The following is a 21,474-nucleotide window of genomic DNA, read 5'->3' on the forward strand; positions in this document are numbered from 1 at the left end:
ATCTGTCACAGTGTTACCCATCAATATGATACAGAGGATAATGCTAATTTTATCCCCATCCACCGAGGAGGCTGTACAGACACATACGCTAATACGGGTAAGGAATATAGATACAGCTAATATATACTGGAATATATCATGGGAATGGCAAGGTGGGATCAGTGGTGGAACAAGAAAACGTATAGGAATGTACAGCAGACAAATCTACAAAGGCAGAACGAGATCCTGACAGCAGAGACAGACAAACTGAACACAGAGCAGACAGGCATATTAACAGAGACAGACCAGCTGCTGACAGAGACCGATTTACTGACCCACTAGACCCCAAGGACAGACTAGGACAGCGATGGCGAACCTATGGCACGCGTGCCACAGCTTGTACGGCGAGCCCTGTAGTGTCCCGTAGTGAGAATGTAGTGTCCCGGAATGAGTGGCAGCGGCGGATCCGGGGGGCGGCAACGAGGAAATTGCCCCTCCCGAGAAATTGGTGCAGCTCCCATAGGGGAACTGCCTCATCAGGGGCCCGGTCAGGTGCTGCAATCCTTTGGCACACCGGGCCCCTTTTAATGTTGCAGAGAGTGCTGGGAGGAAGTGATTGTTACTTCCTCCCAGCGTACCGGCCGTGCAGGCTGACAGGACACTGAAGAAGCAACTGAGAGAGGAAGAGGCAGGAGAGCGAGCTCTGCAGCTTCTCCTTCAGACTCCCATCATCATTAACCTCTCTGCTAACAAAAGGTATGGGAGCAGAGGATGGTTAACAAATATAAATTGCAATTTGTGTGTTTGCCAATGTGTATATTTAGGTATGTGTGTATCTGTGTGTGTCAGTGAGTATATGTGAGTGTGTGTGTGTTAGTGAGTGTCTGTGTGTATCTGTGAGTGTCTGTGCGTCTGTGAGTATGTGTGTGGATCTATGTGTCTGTGTATCTGTGAGTGTCTGTGTATCTGTGAGTGTCTGTGTATCTGTGAGTGTCTGTGTATCTGTGAGTGTCTGTGTATCTGTGAGTGTCTGTGTATCTGTGAGTGTCTGTGTATCTGTGAGTGTCTGTGTATCTGTGAGTGTCAGTGTATCTGAGTATGTGTGTGGATCTCTGTGTGTGTGCCAGTGTCTGTGTATCTGTGAGTGTCTGTGTATCTGTGAGTGTCTGTGTATCTGTGAGTGTCTGTGTATCTGTGAGTGTCTGTGTATCTGTGAGTGTTTGTGTATCTGTGAGTGTCAGTGCATCTGTGAGTATGTGTGTGGATCTGTGTGTGTGTGTGTGCCAGTGTCTATGTATCTGTGAGTGTCTGTGTATCTGTGAGTGTCTGTGTATCTGTGAGTGTCTGTGTATCTGTGAGTGTCTGTGTATCTGTGAGTGTCTGTGTATCTGTGAGTGTTTGTGTATCTGTGAGTGTCTGTGTATCTGTGAGTGTTTGTGTATCTGTGAGTGTCAGTGCATCTGTGAGTATGTGTGTGGATCTGTGTGTGTGTGTGCCAGTGTCTGTGTATCTGTGAGTGTCTGTGTATCTGTGAGTGTCTGTGTATCTGTGAGTGTCTGTGTATCTGTGAGTGTCTGTGTATCTGTGAGTGTCTGTGCATCTGTGAGTATGTGTGTGGATATGTGTCTGTGTATCTGTGAGTGTCTGTGTATCTGTGAGTGTCTGTGTATCTGTGAGTGTAAGTGTGGATATGTGAGTGTAAGTGTGGATATGTGAGTGTAAGTGTGGATATGTGAGTGTAAGTGTGGATATGTGAGTGTAAGTGTGGATATGTGAGTGTAAGTGTGGATATGTGAGTGTAAGTGTGGATATGTGAGTGTAAGTGTGGATATGTGAGTGTAAGTGTGGATATGTGAGTGTAAGTGTGGATATGTGAGTGTAAGTGTGGATATGTGAGTGTAAGTGTGGATATGTGAGTGTAAGTGTGGATATGTGAGTGTCTGTCCATCTGTGAGTGTCAGTGTGTATATGTGAGTGTCTGTCCATCTGTGAGCATGTGTGTCGATCTATGTGAGTGTGTCAGTGTGTGTGGATCTGTGAGTGTCAGTGTATATCTGTGAAAAAAACTGTTTGTATCATTGAACTCTATGTTGTTGTGTTCTTCTTTTAAAACAAAAGATGTTAATTAGTTCGGACTCAGTATTCAGGTTTCATTGCCGTGTTGGCACATTGAGGAAAAAAAGTTGTTTTGTATTGCGGTTTGGGCACTCGGGCTCAAAAATGTTTGTCATCACTGGACTAGGAGATCTAACAGATTGGGAGAGGTGGATAAACATGGCACAGATAGATTGTTAATAGAAGGTAACACAGACAGATTGACAGGAAGACATGTCCACCCAGGAGTTCCAGCAGAGAGATAGGGAATAAACCCGAACTAGCAGGTCCAATAGAATGACAGAGACATTGCAGAGAGACATGGAAATGGATTCAGCTGGGAGATATATCATGACTCGGTATAGGAATATATATCCAACGAGGAGATCCATCAGATTGCTACGTGAAAAGGACTGCTAAGGACAGCGGACAGACTGATAAAAACATAGATCTGGCTGGAAAATAAGTAAGGAATAGATCCAGTTGTGAGACCAAGCAAAAAGATGAGGAAACAGATCCAGCTGGGAGATTAAGTGAATGACTGATGTGTAGATAAATAAAGGAGAATTAATGACTGGCAGGTAGATAGATCAAGGAGAATAAATGATTGACAGGTAGATCGAGGAGAATTAATGATTGGCAGGTAGATAGATCAAGGAGAATTAATGACTGACAGGTAGATCAAGGAGAATGAATGACAGGTAGATAGATCAAGGAGAATGAATGATTGTCAGGTAGATAGATCGAGGAGAATGAATGATTAGCAGGTAGATAGATCAAGGAGAATGAATTACTGACAGGTAGATAGATCAAGGAGAATGAATGACTGACAGGTAGATCAAGGAGAATGAATGATTGACAGGTAGATAGATCAAGGAGAATGAATGATTGGCAGGTAGATCAAGGAGAATGAATGATTAGCAGGTAGATAGATCAAGGAGAATGAATTACTGACAGGTAGATAGATCAAGGAGAATGAATGATAAGCAGGTAGATAGATCAAGGAGAATGAATTACTGACAGGTAGATCAAGGAGAATGAATGATTGACAGGTAGACAGAATGAATGATTGACAGGTAGATAGATCAAGGAGAATGAATTACTCACAGGTAGATAGATCAAGGAGAATGAATGACTGACAGGTAGATCAAGGAGAATAAATGATTGATAGGTAGATAGATCAAGGAGAATGAATGATTGGCAGATAGATAGATCAAGGAGAATGAATGATTGACAGGTAGATAGATCAAGGAGAATGAATACCTGACAGGTAGATAGATGGAGGGGAATTAATGATTGATCTATATACCTGTCAATCATTAATTCCCCTCAATCTATCTACCTGTCAGGTATTCATTCTCCTTGATCTATCTACCTGTCAATCATTCATTCTCCTTGATCTATCTATCTGCCAATCATTCATTCTCCTTGATCTATCTACCTATCAATCATTTATTCTCCTTGATCTACCTGTCAATCATTCATTCTCCTTGATCTATCTACCTGTCAATCATTCATTCTCCTTGATCTATCTACCTATCAATCATTCATTCTCCTTGATCTATCTACCTATCAATCATTTATTCTCCTTCATCTACCTGTCAGTCATTCATTCTCCTTGATCTATCTACCTATCAATCATTCATTCTCCTTGATCTATCTACCTATCAATCATTTATTCTCCTTGATCTACCTGTCAGTCATTCATTCTCCTTGATCTATCTACCTGTGAGTAATTCATTCTCCTTGATCTATCTATCTATTTAATCGTTAATTCTTCTTGATCTATCTACCTGTCAATCATTCATTCTGATTGATCTATATACCTGTCAATCAGAATGCTTGACAGGTAGATAGATCAAGGATAATTAACGATTAAATAATAGATAGATCAAGGAGAATGAATGATTGACAGGTAGACAGATTAAGGAGAATGAATGACTGGTATATAGTTCAAGGGGAAGGAATGACTGACAGGTAGATAGATAAAGAAGAATGAATGATTGACAGGTAGATAGATCAAGGATAATTAATGATTGACAGGTAGAGAACCTACAACCAATTAGAAAGCTGTGTCTCCTAGTTCTATAGATGGCATTACACTACTGATAATATCTGTATTAAATATGCCATTGATTATGAATATTGCTAATTATTACATTTTATTTACAAAAGTAGAAAAAAAATAGATATAAGAGATGGATACATATAAAAGACAGACAGTCACACACAGAGGCAAACAAATATAAGAGACAGACAGGTGGATAGGGACAGGCAGACGAATATAAGAAACTGACAGACAATCAGAGAAACAGAAACAAGAGACAATCATACAGACAGACAGGGATGTTGCCAAGTTTTCAAAAATTCACCCCAGCTATGCCCCCATCACAAAAATAAGCATCATTTTGGTTTCTACTTAAACATGAAACGCCTTGTTTTTTTCTGGTATCAGGCACTCTTCTCTACACCCAACCCTGTGTCACCATCAACACAACACATAGCCCAATCCTGTGTCACCATCACAACAACATATAACCCAACCCAGAGTCGCCATCACCACAACCTGTCCTTTCCCATGTCACTAGCCCTCCCTGTCCTTCCCCATGTCACAAGCTGTGAGCCTTAAATTAGTACAAATAAATGTTTCTTGGTAGTTGCAGGAGAGTCTACGTGGCGATGGACATAATGATGTGTTGAGGATCTGCACAGGCAATCAAGCCCTCCAGAAACATGAGGCACAGGACACAGACACTGTTTACAAATCTGGGGCTCAACCCCCATAACTCCAGGATAGTCATGCCATACAGACAGAAAAAGCAGACAGACACACGTAGCAGACAGACACACATAGCAGACAGACAGAAGCAACAGATTTACGTGCTAAAAAAAGATACCGTCGCTGAGCTGAGCTGAGCTGAGCTCAGAATGAATTGATGAATGGTTTTGTGGACAGAAAAATGAAGTGCAGTTGGTCAAATGTATTTCAGTGAACTCACAGATAAAACATTTTAAAGGCCATTATAGGAAATAAACAAAAGTAGCCCAACAAGACCTGCACTATACATTTCTAAACAAGATGTTTTCAAACTTGCACATTATCTGAGCAGCCGCCTACACAGAGGACCTCTGCAGACACCCAGCAAGCATCCGTGAGTTATCATTTAGTAAACAAAGGTTCGAGACTAACGAGAGGTATCTGCCGACACTCGCAGCTTCTCTCGGTACTTAGAACAAGTGAAATAAAATATAAAAACATGTCTCTGTAAAACCGTTATCACGAAGCCGATTAAGGTTAGAGTTTATTACGTAGACGAGTGAGTCTTAACCTTTTTTGAAAAGGACCACAATTCTTTATATAATAAATTTCCTTGGAACGTTAAGTTAATACTCGGCCCATGACCACTTTCACAAATAGGGTGCACCTACCCCATGACAGTGATACCCTGGTTTAATTGCCAGCAACTACAGTGAACGTGCAGATGATTTCAAGTACCATATTTTTATTAAGATTTGTTTAAAAATCTATACGTTTTCCTAGGAACCTCCTAGTTTAGTACAGGAAATGTATTGCCTATGTATGAAACAAAACTGTGGTGTATACAGAAAAATCCACTCTAAATGCATAATGAATTCTCTATTAACATCTTATTGGTGTACGTGTCCCGGCCCAGGGGTTAAGAGAACCACAAAATTAAAAAACAAAAGCCTACGAAAATGTTTTGACTGATGTAGGATGGTTTGGGCAATTTTTCATTTTTTTCCCTATTACCATTGGAGTGGTACATGGCAATCAATGAGATGAAAAACGAGGGTCGAGAGACGAATTCTACCGTCAGTATGTGACAGTTCGTGATTCTGCCATATCAATCACACCATTTACCAGACAAAATGGGAGGGTACAGCCCGGCTCAAACTAAAAGCTATGACTCCAGCAAATTCAAACACCCGCCTATATCACGTCGGAGGACAGAGCTATTGGTTAGAACACGGGAGCTGATCGGTCTTCCGACTGGAAACGAGAAACACAGAATACTAGAGTTATTGGAAAATAGAATTAGATCATTAGAGGATATGCTTTAAAAATGAAAACTAAACTATATCAACCCAAATATTGAACCAGTTAGAGAAAACGATTTTATAAATCGGGAGAGATAATAAACAAACGTATTCTATAGATTAGTTGGCAACATATTTTCACTTGGCTATTTTAGACCTAAGTCTCGATTTAATATTTTTGTATACGCTTTTCAAATGATTTTATATTTTTTTTAATGTATATTGATTATTTTTTTTAACATGACATATTTTTCTCTATTTTCATATTTTGAGGGGGAAAAAAAGTTTAAACAGTTTATCCAAAGATATTATATCATTAAAAAAGCTTATGCAAAATTATTCTGAGCAAGACTTAAACACATTCTAACAGAATATCAACTATAAGTTAGCCACTTTTTCAACCCCTTTTTTCAGCTCTGAAAGCGAGGATGTGCTGGCATACTCTGGCGTTTGGCGCAAATTAAAAAAAAAACCTCCAATGATGGAATTATGGGAAGAATCAGCGGAAGATAAATCAACATTTGCATACTGAGCATTTTTGGGTATTAGTCGTCAACACAAAATCAATAGTTCCAATAGAAGTAGATGTGGCTTTCAATTCACTACAATTCTCTGTTTAGTGAATACTTCCCTCCCTGTTTAAATAGCTGAAAAATTAAAAACGAATCAGGTTCATATCCAGAGCCACAAAAAAACAAAAAACAGGTGGTCCTTTCTACCCTAAGACAGTAACGATGTGAAACAATGTTCGGATGTAGTGGTCTAGGAGGTTACCGTGGCTAACCCTTATCATCCAGGCAGTGAACGCATATACATAATTGCCTATGCTCCATTGTTATCTATGTAAGACAGTTCTTCCTATTGTCCATTGTTATCTATGTAAGACAATTCTTCTTATGGTTTATTGTTATCTATGTAAGACAATTCTTCCTATGGTCCATTGTTATCTATGTAAGACAGTTCTTCCTATGGTCCATTGTTATCTATGTAAGACAATTCTTCTTATGGTTTATTGTTATCTATGTAAGACAGTTCTTCCTATTGTCCATTGTTATCTATGTAAGACAATTCTTCTTATGGTTTATTGTTATCTATGTAAGACAATTCTTCCTATGGTCCATTGTTATCTATGTAAGACAGTTCTTCCTATGGTCCATTGTTATCTATGTAAGACAATTCTTCTTATGGTTTATTGTTATCTATGTAAGACAGTTCTTCCTATTGTCCATTGTTATCTATGTAAGACAATTCTTCTTATGGTTTATTGTTATCTATGTAAGACAATTCTTCCTATGGTCCATTGTTATCTATGTAAGAAAATTCTTCCTATGGTCCATTGTTATCTATGTAAGACAGTTCTTCCTATGGTCCATTGTTATCTATGTAAGACAATTCTTCCTATGGTCCATTGTTATCTATGTAAGACAGTTCTTCCTATGGTCCATTGTTATCTATGTAAGACAATTCTTCCTATGGTCCATTGTTATCTATGTAAGACAGTTCTTCCTATGGTCCATTGTTATCTATGTAAGACAGTTCTTCCTATGGTCAATTGTTATCTATGTAAGACAATTCTTCTTATGGTCCATTGTTATCTATGTAAGACAGTTCTTCCTATGCTCCATTGATATCTATGTAAGACAATTCTTCCTATGGTCCATTGTTATCTATGTAAGACAGTTCTTCCTATGGTCCATTGTTATCTATGTAAGACAATTCTTCTTATGGTCCATTGTTATCTATGTAAGACAATTCTTCCTATGGTCCATTGTTATCTATGTAAGACAGTTCTTCCTATGGTCCATTGTTATCTATGTAAGACAATTCTTCCTATGGTCCATTGTTATCTATGTAAGACAATTCTTCCTATGGTCCATTGTTATCTATGTAAGACAATTCTTCCTATGGTCCATTGAATGTATATGCTCCATAGTTACTCAAAATGTATTATGTTTTGTCTTATGTTTCAAATCTTTCTATGTTATCATTTGCAAAAAGTGAATAAAAACCTTTAAAAAAATAAATAAATAAATAAAAAGCAGGTATCTATCTGCAGGAAGGGAGAGGAAATCCGCCAAATTACAGTGTACTTGTATGGAGAACATTTGAAATCTATGTCAGCCGTTATACCACAATTAATGCTAATGAAGAGGGCTACGGATAATTTAGCAGCGTGTTAATTTAAAGCACATTTGCTATCATTCAAATTTCTGCAGATTTTTTTTTTCTCAAGTACAGATTGCTGTCTGAATCATTCTATGCTTATATTCAACCTCTAGATTCAGTGGAACATTCAATATATCCACACCTCCCAACATCTCACATGGACGAAGAGGGACACTTACATTTTAGGGGTATGAGTGGGGTGTGGCCACGGGCGGGGCTGTTATGATAATTTTTTGCTGACTAATAACAATTTGTATAACTAAAATGTAATTTAGGAAAAAGAACAATGTATCTTATTTTTTACAGACTGATTTCTAAACACATTTATTGTAGTTTAAAGACAAAGTACTGGGAGTATTATTGCTGTGGAGCTCTGTTATACACTCAGACACTTTACTGGGAGTATTATTGCTGTGGAGCTCTGTTATACACTCAGACACATTACTGTGAGTATTATTGCTGTGGAGCTCTGTTATACACTCAGACACATTACTGTGAGTATTATTGCTGTGGAGCTCTGTTATACACTCAGACACATTACTGTGAGTATTATTGCTGTGGAGCTCTATTATACACTCAGACACATTACTGTGAGTATTATTGCTGTGGAGCTCTGTTATACACTCAGACACATTACTGGGAGTATTATTTCTGTGGAGCTCTGTTATACACTCAGACACATTACTGGGAGTATTATTGCTGTGGAGCTCTGTTATACACTCAGACACATTACTGGGAGTATTACTGCTGTGGAGCTCTGTTATTCACTCAGACACATTACTGGGAGTATTATTGCTGTGGAGTTCTGTTAGACACCCAGACACATTACTGGGGGAATTATTGCTGTGGAGCTCTGTTATACACTCAGACACATTACTGGGAGTATTATTGCTGTGGGGCTCTGTTATACACTCAGACACATTACTGGGAGTATTATTGCTGTGGGGCTCTGTTATACACTCAGACACATTACTGGGAGTATTACTGCTGGTGAGCTTTGTTATACACTCAGACACATTACTGGGAGTATTATTGCTGTGGGGCTCTGTTTTACACTCAGACACATTACTGGGAGTATTGTTGCTGTGGAGCTCTGTTATACACTCAGACACATTACTGGGAGTATTATTACTGTGGAGCTTTGTTATACACTCAGACACATTACTGGGAGTATTATTGCTGTGGAGCTCTGTTATACACTCAGACACATTACTGGGAGTATTATTGCTGTGGAGCTCTGTTATACACATATACACATTACTGGGAGTATTATTGCTGTGGAGCTCTGTTATACACCCAGATACATTACAGGTAGAATTATTGCTGTGGAGCTCTATTATACACTCAGACACACCAACAGTATGGAGCTCCTAGAAAACAGGCACATTAGGATAGAAAACAGAGACAGAGGGATTCGGGACCAATGTGATTGGTGTATATTTTATACACAGGCAAACTCTCTGCATTTAATTACACATATTTTTGTATATTGGCCAAACTTCATGGTGTTTTCACAATTGTTTTATGCTACAAACATGCAACCTAACACTTTGCTATCTCATAACGGAGCGCAGTAGGTGTGGCTTTAAGAGGGGACAAGACACGTACATTATCAGCAACATGTAACTTGCATGCCAACCAGTTTAACACATGCACCACTGTACCTAAAACCCCATCCGTTAGTTGAGTAACCTATTAAATGCTCTTCTGAATACACAACTTGTGTGAGTGCACGTGTGTTTTAGACACACACATTTTCTGGGAATTCCTTTTTTGTCGTACAGAAACCAGACAGTGAGCTAATAACTATTTATACGGAAAATTATAAAGTATGTTGCATATTTTCCAATGACCTTTTGGATAACTGTGACCCTACATCTGTAATTCGACTACAATTCCCAGAATTCTCTTCGCTGGGTCGTAAATTCCACTGTTGTAAATATCTAACAAAAATACCTATCTCAAACACTCTATATACTGGCTGCACAGAACAATCCAAGCATAAAACTATTATTATTATATTATTATTATTATTAAAATATTATTTTGATTTATGAATATTTAAATTTCTGTTCCAAAGGAACACCAGACATTGGCCAAGTTTTCAACAATCAACAATTCAAGAGAATGAGACAAAGTGCGCTAATGAATACGTTTCCCGTTGACTCACGTTATACAGAATGTCCGTCCAGCCTTCCATGGTGATGCACTGGAACACAGTCAGAACCGCAAAGAGAATATTATCGAAATTCGTGATCCCAAAGTTGGGTCCCTTCCAGTAGGGTCGACATTCAGTTTCGTTGTCACAGAGGCGCGCAGGATACTCCTCCCCACAGGGGAAATCTCCCACAGGGTCATCTGTTTGATGGAGACAATTAATAGTAACATGAGTCTGATATCATGGTTCCATTATGGTATTACACCTTAATTAATGCTGCCTTATTTTAAACTTTTTTTTAAAGGAAGCCTTTCTTGGTTTTTATTATAATTTAAAATAAATGATTACGTGTAGTATAGCATTTGTATTTATTATTTTGTATTTTATACATTTAAGTGAATGCCTCTTTTCAGGACTGGCTAAGTCTTGCTTTATGGGGGCAGCCATCTTTAAGTCCTCTTTAATCGGATGCATGGATTACCAAGAACTAGTGTGGGTTCACAAACCACAACAACATTTGTTAAGCATCATAGAAACGAACTCTGGGGCAGGTTCATACCTTCATATTGTGCTGATAAATATCGCTTCTAACCAAAGAGGTATAAATATGGCTGCACCCACATAGCTAGGATGGGCCGAGAGAGTCACTAAAAATAATTCTTAATTTATATTTTTTTTTCCCCAAAACAATACACGGTAACGCTATAATAATAATAAAAAATAATGACAGTTTTGCTTTGACTTGACATTTTGAACTGACACTTTACAGAGTACACACATGACAGGTAAAGTAAGTGCCTGACACCTGTATCTGAAATGTAATATTTTAAAGCAAACAAGTTGTTTAACCCCTTAAGGACACATGACGTGTGTGACACGTCATGATTCCTTTTTATTCCAGAAGTTTGGTCCTTAAGGGGTTAAACCCGGTGAACCATTCTGATTCGTGTTAGAGCAACTCAGAAATGTGTTTATGCAGTTTTCATTGATGGAGGTCCTTTACCAAAAAAAAACAAAACAAAAAAAAAACGTCCCCTTGGTCGGCAATGCATCTTAAGAGATGCGTTCTACAGCCTGCTCTTTAAGGTTTTATCAGCAGTTATGTAATTCCAGAAACATTAAGAGCATTCGACCTCTGCCCCCTCCATTTTTTAATTTATGATATAAGTCCCCATGACAGAGAATGATAGGACTTGTAGTCTAAGAATGGTGGGGGTGGACGTGTTTTAGAACCTAGCTGGGCTGGCAAGGTACTTTTATGTTTCACATTGGACTTTCTAAACATGTTATGTCGTGGACTCGTGGTTAATTGGAAATCTCCGCTGGCTGTTAGTTGACATTGTCACATTAACAAATATTAGACTTTCATAAAATACCATCTGGCTCTCCTATTGTGTTACAGCGAGGAGACTGGAATGTTGTTATTCAGGTGGGTCTCTCTGTCTAACGCCAACACCGTACTCTTCTAACAGGCTTCAGCATGACCAGAGATAATTATTACTACATCTATGTCACCAACATATTCTGCAGTGCAGTACAATGATTAGACGAGACTCACAAGTCAATTCATCAAGACATGTCTGACTTCAAGTAACAAGAGGTTGTGACACACTCTAGTTAACGGATAAATTAAAAAGAAAAAAAGAGATGCAATCAGCATTTCTTAAAGACACAGTCAAGTGGGAGCAATATGTAAATGTTCATTCAAAAATATTTTCAATTATTTGAAGTCAGTTTATGTTAATCATTTTATAGATTGTAAAGTCTATGGTTGCATAAAAATCATGCAAAGCGGAGCTACATTAGCAGAGCCACCACAAATCCCGCCCGTTACGCTAGAAAAATAGACGATTGATTGGGAAAAAATGACGATTGATCACAGATCAAGTGAAAAGTAACCAACAGAGTGAGAAAGGAGGATATATAAAATAATCTATTTTTATGTATCTATGTATGATATATTTAATAAAAGTATAATATACAGATATATAAATATAGATTTATTTTTTTACCTCTCCTCCGTTGATTTCCTCTATTGTTTCTCACTCGATCCGTGAACCAATTGGCGGGGAAATGCTCCTATCAGTGCACTGCTAAATATATTCAGAATATTATATTTAGGGTATATATTTTACAGCACACTGATTGCACAATTTTTCACCCTTTTCTGTTCTTCAGATTCCTTTTCCAAATTAGAAATTTGGTTCCAAAATTGTGCTTAGCCAAACCGACATACAGTACAGCCAAAATGTGGGTGTTCCGAAAATTGTTCGATTTTTGGAAAAAATGGTTTGGTCTAGCCGCATTGTCCCACCGTGCACAAGTCTAACAGTGGCTTTATTTGTACAGAAAGGGGACACTAATAATTGACTTATATAATTATGTAATCACTCCTTCTCCTTCTCAGCAACCCATAGGGACAGCATTCATTATAACCCACCAAGGGTCTGTTGTATTTCAATGCCAGTTCCACGGGCGTGAGGCCTGCAAGCGGTTAATGCTATCTGAGATATAATGAAGGCTCTCGTGCTGGCTGGGTATTTGGAATGAGAATTAGACACTGCCCGACTTCGGGGTAATCTTTTTAAGCCCTGGCACACAGGCGGCCCTGCAAATTAGCAAAATCAGAGGGGAAAAGGCTTCAGTGGATTATCGCAATTTTTTTTCTAAGAGGTTGAACTGGCAGATGTCTGCACAAGCGATATTGTGAAAACTTATTAACACTCCCTGACACCAAACCCTTTGCTGTCTTCATCTACAAACTCCACTTTAGATAGCAGAGTATGAGTCAATCAGCAGATACCAACGCTCAGCCTGATTACCCACTTCTGGTCGGTAACCAAGTAATAATTCAAACAGAGGAAAGATTAAACATTTGCTCTATGTTCATCAATTAGAAACTCCAACGGCTTTCAATTGGATCACTTTGTTTTTAAGGACCATTAAATGCACCCAGACCACTTCATCTCAAAGGGGCAATTAAAACTTTTTTTTTCAATAATGTTTAATGATAACGGGGGGGAGCTAAATCTAATTTGGGACCAGGGCACTGTAGTGCTAGGAGTACAGATTTGTTTCACTAACACTATAGTGTTCCTATAATATGTAATTTCACATTTAAAAAAAAAAAAATCACATGTAGACCTTTAACCTGTTAATTGTACCACCTGAAGTAGTGTACCTCATGGTCCGTGTTTGGCTCGAGGTATAATAAACAATTCTGCAAAAATCGAAAAGTGGATCCTTGGAAACCAATACAATGTTATACTCTTGAATGTTCTACTTTCAGGACTTTTACTATTTTTATGATACAAGGCATTCATGAGATTCCTGACTTGTAGGATTAACTACAACCTCTAGCTACAATACGTTTCTCTCACTGAGATATACATCTACAATTTAATGAAACATGTCCACAACTCGGGTGCCCCCTCTCTCCTCCAATTTAGGAGACTAGGATTTTTAGGTCAACACGGTACATGGTTCAAAGTTAATAGTGTGGCTGATATTTTCTTGGGATCTTAGAAACCTAGCCATTATCAGTAGACTTCCCAATAAAATCATCAGTGTCCAAGTTCACAAGGTTGTAGTAGACACTTTCGATTGCTGAGTCCAGGAGAGTAGGGAACAAAATCCTTTCAGTATATGCCCTAATTAATCATTTCTATCCAGCATCTATGAACTGTGGGGCAAAGGCAAAGCCCATAATACCACGTTCTTCAGTATCTGTCTAATAGAAGATTTTAGATGAGCCTTACCTGAGTCTTTGGGAAAGCAGGTTTTGTGGAACTTGCCCATATAAAATTCCAACCCGATTATAGCAAACATGACTATAGCAAAGAACAGGAGAAGACCGATCTGAAGCAGAGGCACCATTGCCTTCATGATAGACTTCAACACCACCTGCAGACCTAGGAGAAAGCAAGGACATCTTCAATACATTTAACTCTGTTTAAAGAAGCCAAAGAACACGGTCATCCACACATTTCTTACAGGGCGATGTAATCCTTGTGATAATTCTTGGTAGATGTACGTAAGTGTAAAGATTTTATGTTATTAAAATGCAATTTTCATTTTTTTCTTTGAAAATTGCTAACCAATAATACAAAGCAGGAGGCCCTTGAGTGCGGGATTTGGACAGCTATAGTAAATTCATTATTGGTATAGTTTCTCTATACATACAGTGCATGGTGTATAAAGAGCCATTTTGGGGCACGGTTCTAATGTGTTGCAGTTACCATGGAAACTGATCAAATGTTGCTTCTGAAATGCTTCACTTCTAACATTTTGCACCAGAATTATTTATGAGAAGATGAAACCCTGCAGTGTTAGTTATGACGACAGGGAGAGATTCTTGGGCAAAGTTCTGAAAGTGGGTTAGCAGAAAAAATCCCACTGGTCTCCAGATTGGTCACTCCATTGTCAGAGCTTTGCCACTTAAAAAAAACACAGTATGTGTGTAAACATAGGCTTTTTGACAATTCCGAGATACATCACAAGTATTTGAAAACCTTAGAATTTTGTCAGAAGCACCAAAAATGACTTACTTGGAATTCCAGACACTAGCTTCAGTGGGCGTAACACTCTGACGGCCCTCAGGGTCCTTAAATCAAAATCAGTCCCAGCAGTTGCGAGAATCCTAGATAAAAAAAAGACTCTAATTAGTCAATGTCTTGGAACATAAATACCCAAACATGTATTTTAACGTCAAACAAACACTAATTGGTCCGTCTAACCTGGCTACTCAGTGTTTAAAAAGGACAATTCACTGGTACAGTTGGTCCATGTAGGGGAAACTGGAAAAAAATATGTCAAAATATTTTTTCCTTTTTTTTAGTGTGACTCACTAATCTAAATAGTTGCAGTCATATTTATATTTCTATAGTCTTCCTTTAATATGTTTTGTGTTCACATAAAGCAGAGCAGACCTTTTGTGTTAGAGCCTTAAACCCAATATATTCCGCATGGACCTCAGCAAAATTTCTATGAAATTTCCTCGAATTACATGAATAAATATAAGACAAGTTACGTGCCTTTGAGGCCGATATTTTTCCCATCTGCCCATGTGGGAATTGTATCTTCTCAAACTAGATGCAATGATTTAGGTCAAATCTATCAGCACGCAGGACAATATCTGTGACACATTCCGTGGGCTCTAACGTACCTTCCCGTATTGCATTTTTTTGCACGTGGACGAGAGTGCAAGACTAACCAAGCTCTGGTAGCTTCGCTGACCAAGATGGGAGAAGGAAGAACCAGTCGTGTTTATATTTAAGAATTTCCCACAATACCTCTTGTCTTTCCCAAAAATTTAAAAAAACCTTTGGAGGACAGGATGACTTTAAGAAATATTTGGGTTTTTTTCATACGTAGCTTTTGACGTCAGAAAGGCAGATTTAATGTCGGATCTCCAACATGTTACCATACATGCAATTGTAGTGATTTTAGTTAATAATATCTATTTATAGTCGGCCTGCTTTTATGCTTTGTGTGGAACTGATTTATGAACTCCAATTTCTATTCTGTTCTGTTTCTTTTATTCCAGTTCTTTGTTATTGTTGAATTTCACATCTAATATTGTAGATGGCTATTTGTCTTTTATTTAGCTATACTATTTATTTTTTCACTTTTTTTTTTTTGTCCTCTCTTGAATTATAATGGCTTTTTACATAAACCATTCAAAGGTATTGTTAAATCTTTGTATTTTGCTTTGCTTTGCTTTTTATTTTTGACATCATTAAAAATTATAGTTTATTTTAAAAAAAACAACAACAAAAAAACACATTATCTTCAGGAACTGCCTGACTCGGAGAAGGTTTTTTAAAATTCACTTTGAATTAATTTAGAATTTCTGACCATTCACAATTTCATGAATAACCCTGTAGAAGGGGCTACATATTCACTAGAACGCCTTTCTGCCTGTCTGAGAAGTGAACTGGTGTTCAGCCATAGGTTATATGTTGTTGTTCATATGGGACAGTGAAGGATCCGTCATTGTATCATGTAAATAACTTGCAATAAAAATGATGCAGAAATTAAATATATAACTCCACTGAAAAATATACATTGTTTAGGTAAAAAAAAAATAAGAGAAAAAGTAGGAAAAAAAAAAAAAAGGAAAAAAAAATAAGAGAAAAAGTGAAATCAAATAATATATTTTTTTTAATTTTAAGGGACATTTGTAAGGATAAATGTATGTGTAGAAAGGACCCATCCAGACCGTCTATTTGATTAACATTCTTCTTGTTAATTTTAGGTCTATGATTATAAATCTATGGTGTATAAAAAAATTTTAACAGAATAATTTTATTAATTTTATTAAAACATTTAATGGAGTCCTGAAGAAAGTATTTTGGGAAAGTATTACTATAATAGGCTCTAGTTTGGCTGGACATAAAATGATTTCCAAAACAAATCCGAGTGTGTCTTTGCTAGACGTGTGATGTTTGGGGATTCCCAAAGCTCGTAGCCCTTGTGGGACTTCCACGTGATGGGTCTCAGCTGGAGCTGTCCACATGTGCACAAAGTCGTAAACACACATGCACAAACGCACACTGTCCCCTCCGGGATGTTTGACAAGTCTTGGTTGCATCACACACAGTCTAGCAGAGTCAGTTAAAGTATCCAAGCTGGTTTTCAACTCATGCTAAACTGCGGGGTTCTTCACATTCAACAGACGTCTGATTGGCAAACAATGGTACTCGCTACCATTCTAAAACTCCCATTAATGTCAGGTAGACCAAGGTGACCACAGGGTACATTTTACCGAATCCCCAGTTGGCCAGCGCTGTACAATTAGTGGAGGACGTACAATTTACCCAGACAAATACAAAAGGTAGAGACGTATATTAATATTTAACATTAAATACATATATTTTTTATTTTTCTATTGAAGTGTTACCATATTATAAAAATTGCATTTGTTTGTTTCATTTCTGTAAAAAGTAGGGTTTACATAGTTATAATTTGTTTTTTTAAAGTAGATTAGATACATTTTAGTTTTAGTATTAGAAAAATATTTATTTTAAAGATGATTCTAGCTTTTCAACTGAATTAGTTAGGGAAATGTCCCTTTATAGTATTTACCAGCAATGACCAAAGACACATCATTCACGGAGGTCTTGGATTTTTTTTCCACGACCTCCGTGATAATCCAGTTGTTTAAATAAAGGAAATAAAAGATGTGCACTGCTGTCCCTGATCTCTAGTCTTTATTACCACAGAGACTGGTCCTCTAAGCCTCACAGAAGGTTCATGGTCTACCACTCGTGGTTGCCTTCTCCACCCCCGAGGGTTTACATTTTGTTCTGTCATTCTCTGTGTGCATGCCATCTGCTAATCATTGGCAGTTTGACAAAAAGAAGGAAGCTGGTAGATGATCATGATGGTGGCTGCCAATAGTGGTTGAGGTGTATTAGATTTGGGGAGGTGAAAGAGGGAAAAAGAGTAAAATTTTTGAGATGAACACTACAGGATTTAATTCTTGCTCTGTCAGCTCACTCGTTCCATGATACAATCTGCTTGAGTTTGGTAGTTTTGCTCCTGATCCCACCTTCGAGTCAATGTGGAGTGCCACCTGGCTTTCATTCCTCTCTGATCCCAGATTAGGGCAGGAAATGTGGAGAACTGGCCAAGGGATTGCAAATCTTAGGCCAAAATAACTAGGGGGAGAATGTTTTCTCGTGCCACTAGTTTGGGCAGAACAAATGTGGCACCAGGAGAAGATTCTGTGTGTGCATGCAAGCATCTGCATGAGTGCAAATGTGTGTGAGCATCTATGTGTTAGTGGTATTTGTATGCACCTAAGTGTTCATAGGCATGTGTGTGGGCATGTGAGTGTTTCTTTGTGTGAATAAGCATCTGTACTTGTGTGTGTGTGTGTGCAAGTGTCTTTATGTGTGTGTATGTGCAAGTGTATTTGTGTGTATGTAAGTCTCTGAGTGTGTGTATGTATAAGTGTTTTTGTGTGTGTGTTTAAGTGTATTTGGGGGTAAACAAGCATCTGTATGGGAATGCCAAGTGTGTGTGTTTACGTGCGAGTGTCTTTATGTGTGTGTGTATATGCAGGTTTATTTGTGTTTGTGTAAGTATCTGTCTGTGTGCATGTCTTTGTGTGTATGTTTATACATGTATTTGTGTCTGTATGTGTGTATATGCAAATCTGTGTGGTTGTGCTATCCATAGACAAGTGGCGGTCATGTAAGGATGACTGGAGGGTCCTGGAAGGATGAATGGAGGGTCCTGGAAGGATGAATGGAGGTTCTGTTAGGAAGGGAAGCCCTGCAAATCTGTCTAAGCCATGGCTCTACAAATGTCAATGCTGGCATTGAGGTACCATTCCCTTGTTCATTTTCACCGTTCTCAGATAATGAGGACATTGACCCCTTTCCTCTCACCTACTGCAAGACAGTATGTTGTCTAGATCCTTTTATATTTGTAAATGCCGTATTCCACCGCGCCGTCTTTAGGTACAATAGAAACATATTGCAGATATAGAAGAACTATGAGCAATAACATGCTGCCCACCTGCTACCTGCCAGGGGCTGTAACTCATGGTGTAAGTGGAAGGCTGGCATGAATTGTGAACCTCCCGCTTGCCGTAAAGAATCTGTATCATTTTGTACCATGGCGTCTGGGAGGTGGTAAGAATGGTTCCAGTTGGTGTGAAATTCAGATCCATCTGCTGGGCTTAGAGACAGCTTGCCAGCCAAGCGGGCACGAGGGAGGGGGCAGCTGAGAGTTAATGCTCAGCCATGCTGCATGTTGTACAGTGACTGCGTATCGCCTTCACTGCCCGGAGCAGCTTCTGCGCGGTTAACTCAACTGCGTGTTAAAGTGCTTTAAACAGTGCCTCAACACTCCTTCATTCCAAGAGATCCAACACGTTCCGGCGTAATATTGACAGACTCCTTGCACTAATTAAGGGAGTTCTATAGTGGTCATAAACTTTGTTCAATTACAGGAACTTTAACCACTGGATCTACAGACACCTAGAATTCTCTGGAACTCTACAAAAACTGAGACTGATCTTTCTGATTGTTCTTCTAGATATAGAAGATTCAATATGAATATGTTATCCTCTACAACCACCACTGGAAGGCTATTCCCTGAACCTACTACCCTTTTTGTAACATAGCATCTTTGTATATTACTCCTCTTTCAATCTCTAGCTATGAATCATTTTCTGGTTATTTTCCGGCAACTTATTGCCCTATACATATATCCCAGCACTTCAAATGGACAAAGAGGGAGCCTTTCATTTTAAGGATGTGAGTAGGTGTGTGGCCTGGGGAGGGGCTCTTCCAAGAAATTTTAGGTAACTTACTAATAACAATTTATACAACAAAAATGTAATTTAGAACAATGTTTCTTATTTACAAACTGATTTCTACACACATTTATTATAGTTTAAAAAACACATTACTGGGAGTATTATTGCTGTGGAACTCTGTTATACATTTAGACACATTACTGGGAGTATTATTGCTGTGGAGCTCTGTTATACACTCAGACACATTACTGGGAGTATTATTGCTGTGGGGCTCTGTTATACACTCATGCACATTACTGGGAGTGTTATTGCTGTGGAGCTCTGTTATACACTCAGACACATTACTGGGAGTATTATCACTGTGGAGCTCTGTTATACACTAAGACACATTACTGGGAGTATTATTGCTGTGGAGCTCTGTTATACACAAACACATTACTGGGAGTATTATTGCTGTGGAGCTCTGTTATACACTCAGACACATTACTGGGAGTATTATTGCTGTGGAACTCTGTTATACACTCAGTCACATTACTGGGAGTATTATTGCTGTGGAGCTCTGTTATACACAGACACATTACTGGGCGTATTATTGCTGTGGAGCTCTGTTATACACTCACACACATTACTGGGAGTATTATTGCTGTGGAGCTCTGTTTTACACTCAGACACATTACTGGGAGTATTATTGCTGTGGAGCTCTGTTATACACTCAGACACATTACTGGGATTATTATTGCTGTGGAGCTCTGTTTTACACTCAGACACATTACTGGGAGTATTATTGCAGTGGAGCTCTGTTATACACTGAGACACATTACTGGGAGTATTATTGCTGTGGAGCTCTGTTATTCACTCAGACACATTACTGGGAGTATTATTACTGTGGGGTTCTGTTATACACTCAGACACATTACTGGGAGTATTATTGCTGTGGGGCTCTGTTATACACTCAGACACATTACTGGGAGTATTATTATTGTGGGGCTCTGTTATACACATTACTGGGAGTATTATTGCTGTGGAGCTCTGTTATACACTCAGACACATTACTGGGAGTATTATTGCTGTGGAGCTCTGTTATACACTCAGACACATTACTGGGAGTATTATTGCTGTGGAGCTCTGTTATACACTCAGACACATTACTGGGAGTATTATTGCTGTGGAGCTCTGTTATACACTCAGACACATTACTGGGAGTATTATCGCTGTGGAGCTCTGTTTTACACTCAGACACATTACTGGGAGTATTATTGCTGTGGAGCTCTGTTATACACTCAGACACATTACTGGGAGTATTATTGCTGTGGAGCTCTGTGATACACTCAGACACATTACTGGGAGTATTATTGCTGTGGAGCTCTGTTTTACACTCAGACACATTACTGGGAGTATTATTGCAGTGGAGCTCTGTTATACACTGAGACACATTACTGGGAGTATTATTGCTGTGGAGCTCTGTTATTCACTCAGACACATTACTGGGAGTATTATTACTGTGGGGCTCTGTTATACACTCAGACACATTACTGGGAGTATTATTGCTGTGGAGCTCTGTGATACACTCAGACACATTACTGGGAGTATTATTGCAGTGGAGCTCTGTTATACACTCAGACACATTACTGGGAGTATTATTGCTGTGGAGCTCTGTTATACACTCAGACACATTACTGGGAGTATTATTACTGTGGAGCTCTGTTATACACTCAGACACATTACTGGGAGTATTATTGCAGTGGAG

General features: G+C 38.6%; 1 protein-coding gene across 1 annotated transcript in view; it reads right to left on the bottom strand.

Moving 5' to 3' along the window:
• Positions 1 to 21,474, bottom strand: part of CACNA1B (calcium voltage-gated channel subunit alpha1 B) — a 283,004-nt gene that overhangs the window by 146,210 nt on the left and 115,320 nt on the right. Inside the window, exons 4-6 of the mRNA XM_063432933.1 lie at positions 15,004 to 15,095; positions 14,215 to 14,367; positions 10,469 to 10,656 (exon numbers count right to left, since the gene is read on the bottom strand). Coding sequence (XP_063289003.1) covers positions 10,469 to 10,656; positions 14,215 to 14,367; positions 15,004 to 15,095 — 433 coding nt within the window. The remainder of the gene's footprint in view (positions 1 to 10,468; positions 10,657 to 14,214; positions 14,368 to 15,003; positions 15,096 to 21,474) is intronic.

Source organism: Pelobates fuscus, chromosome 9 (assembly GCF_036172605.1).
Source record: "Pelobates fuscus isolate aPelFus1 chromosome 9, aPelFus1.pri, whole genome shotgun sequence".
In the NCBI taxonomy this organism is placed as follows: domain Eukaryota; kingdom Metazoa; phylum Chordata; class Amphibia; order Anura; family Pelobatidae; genus Pelobates; species Pelobates fuscus.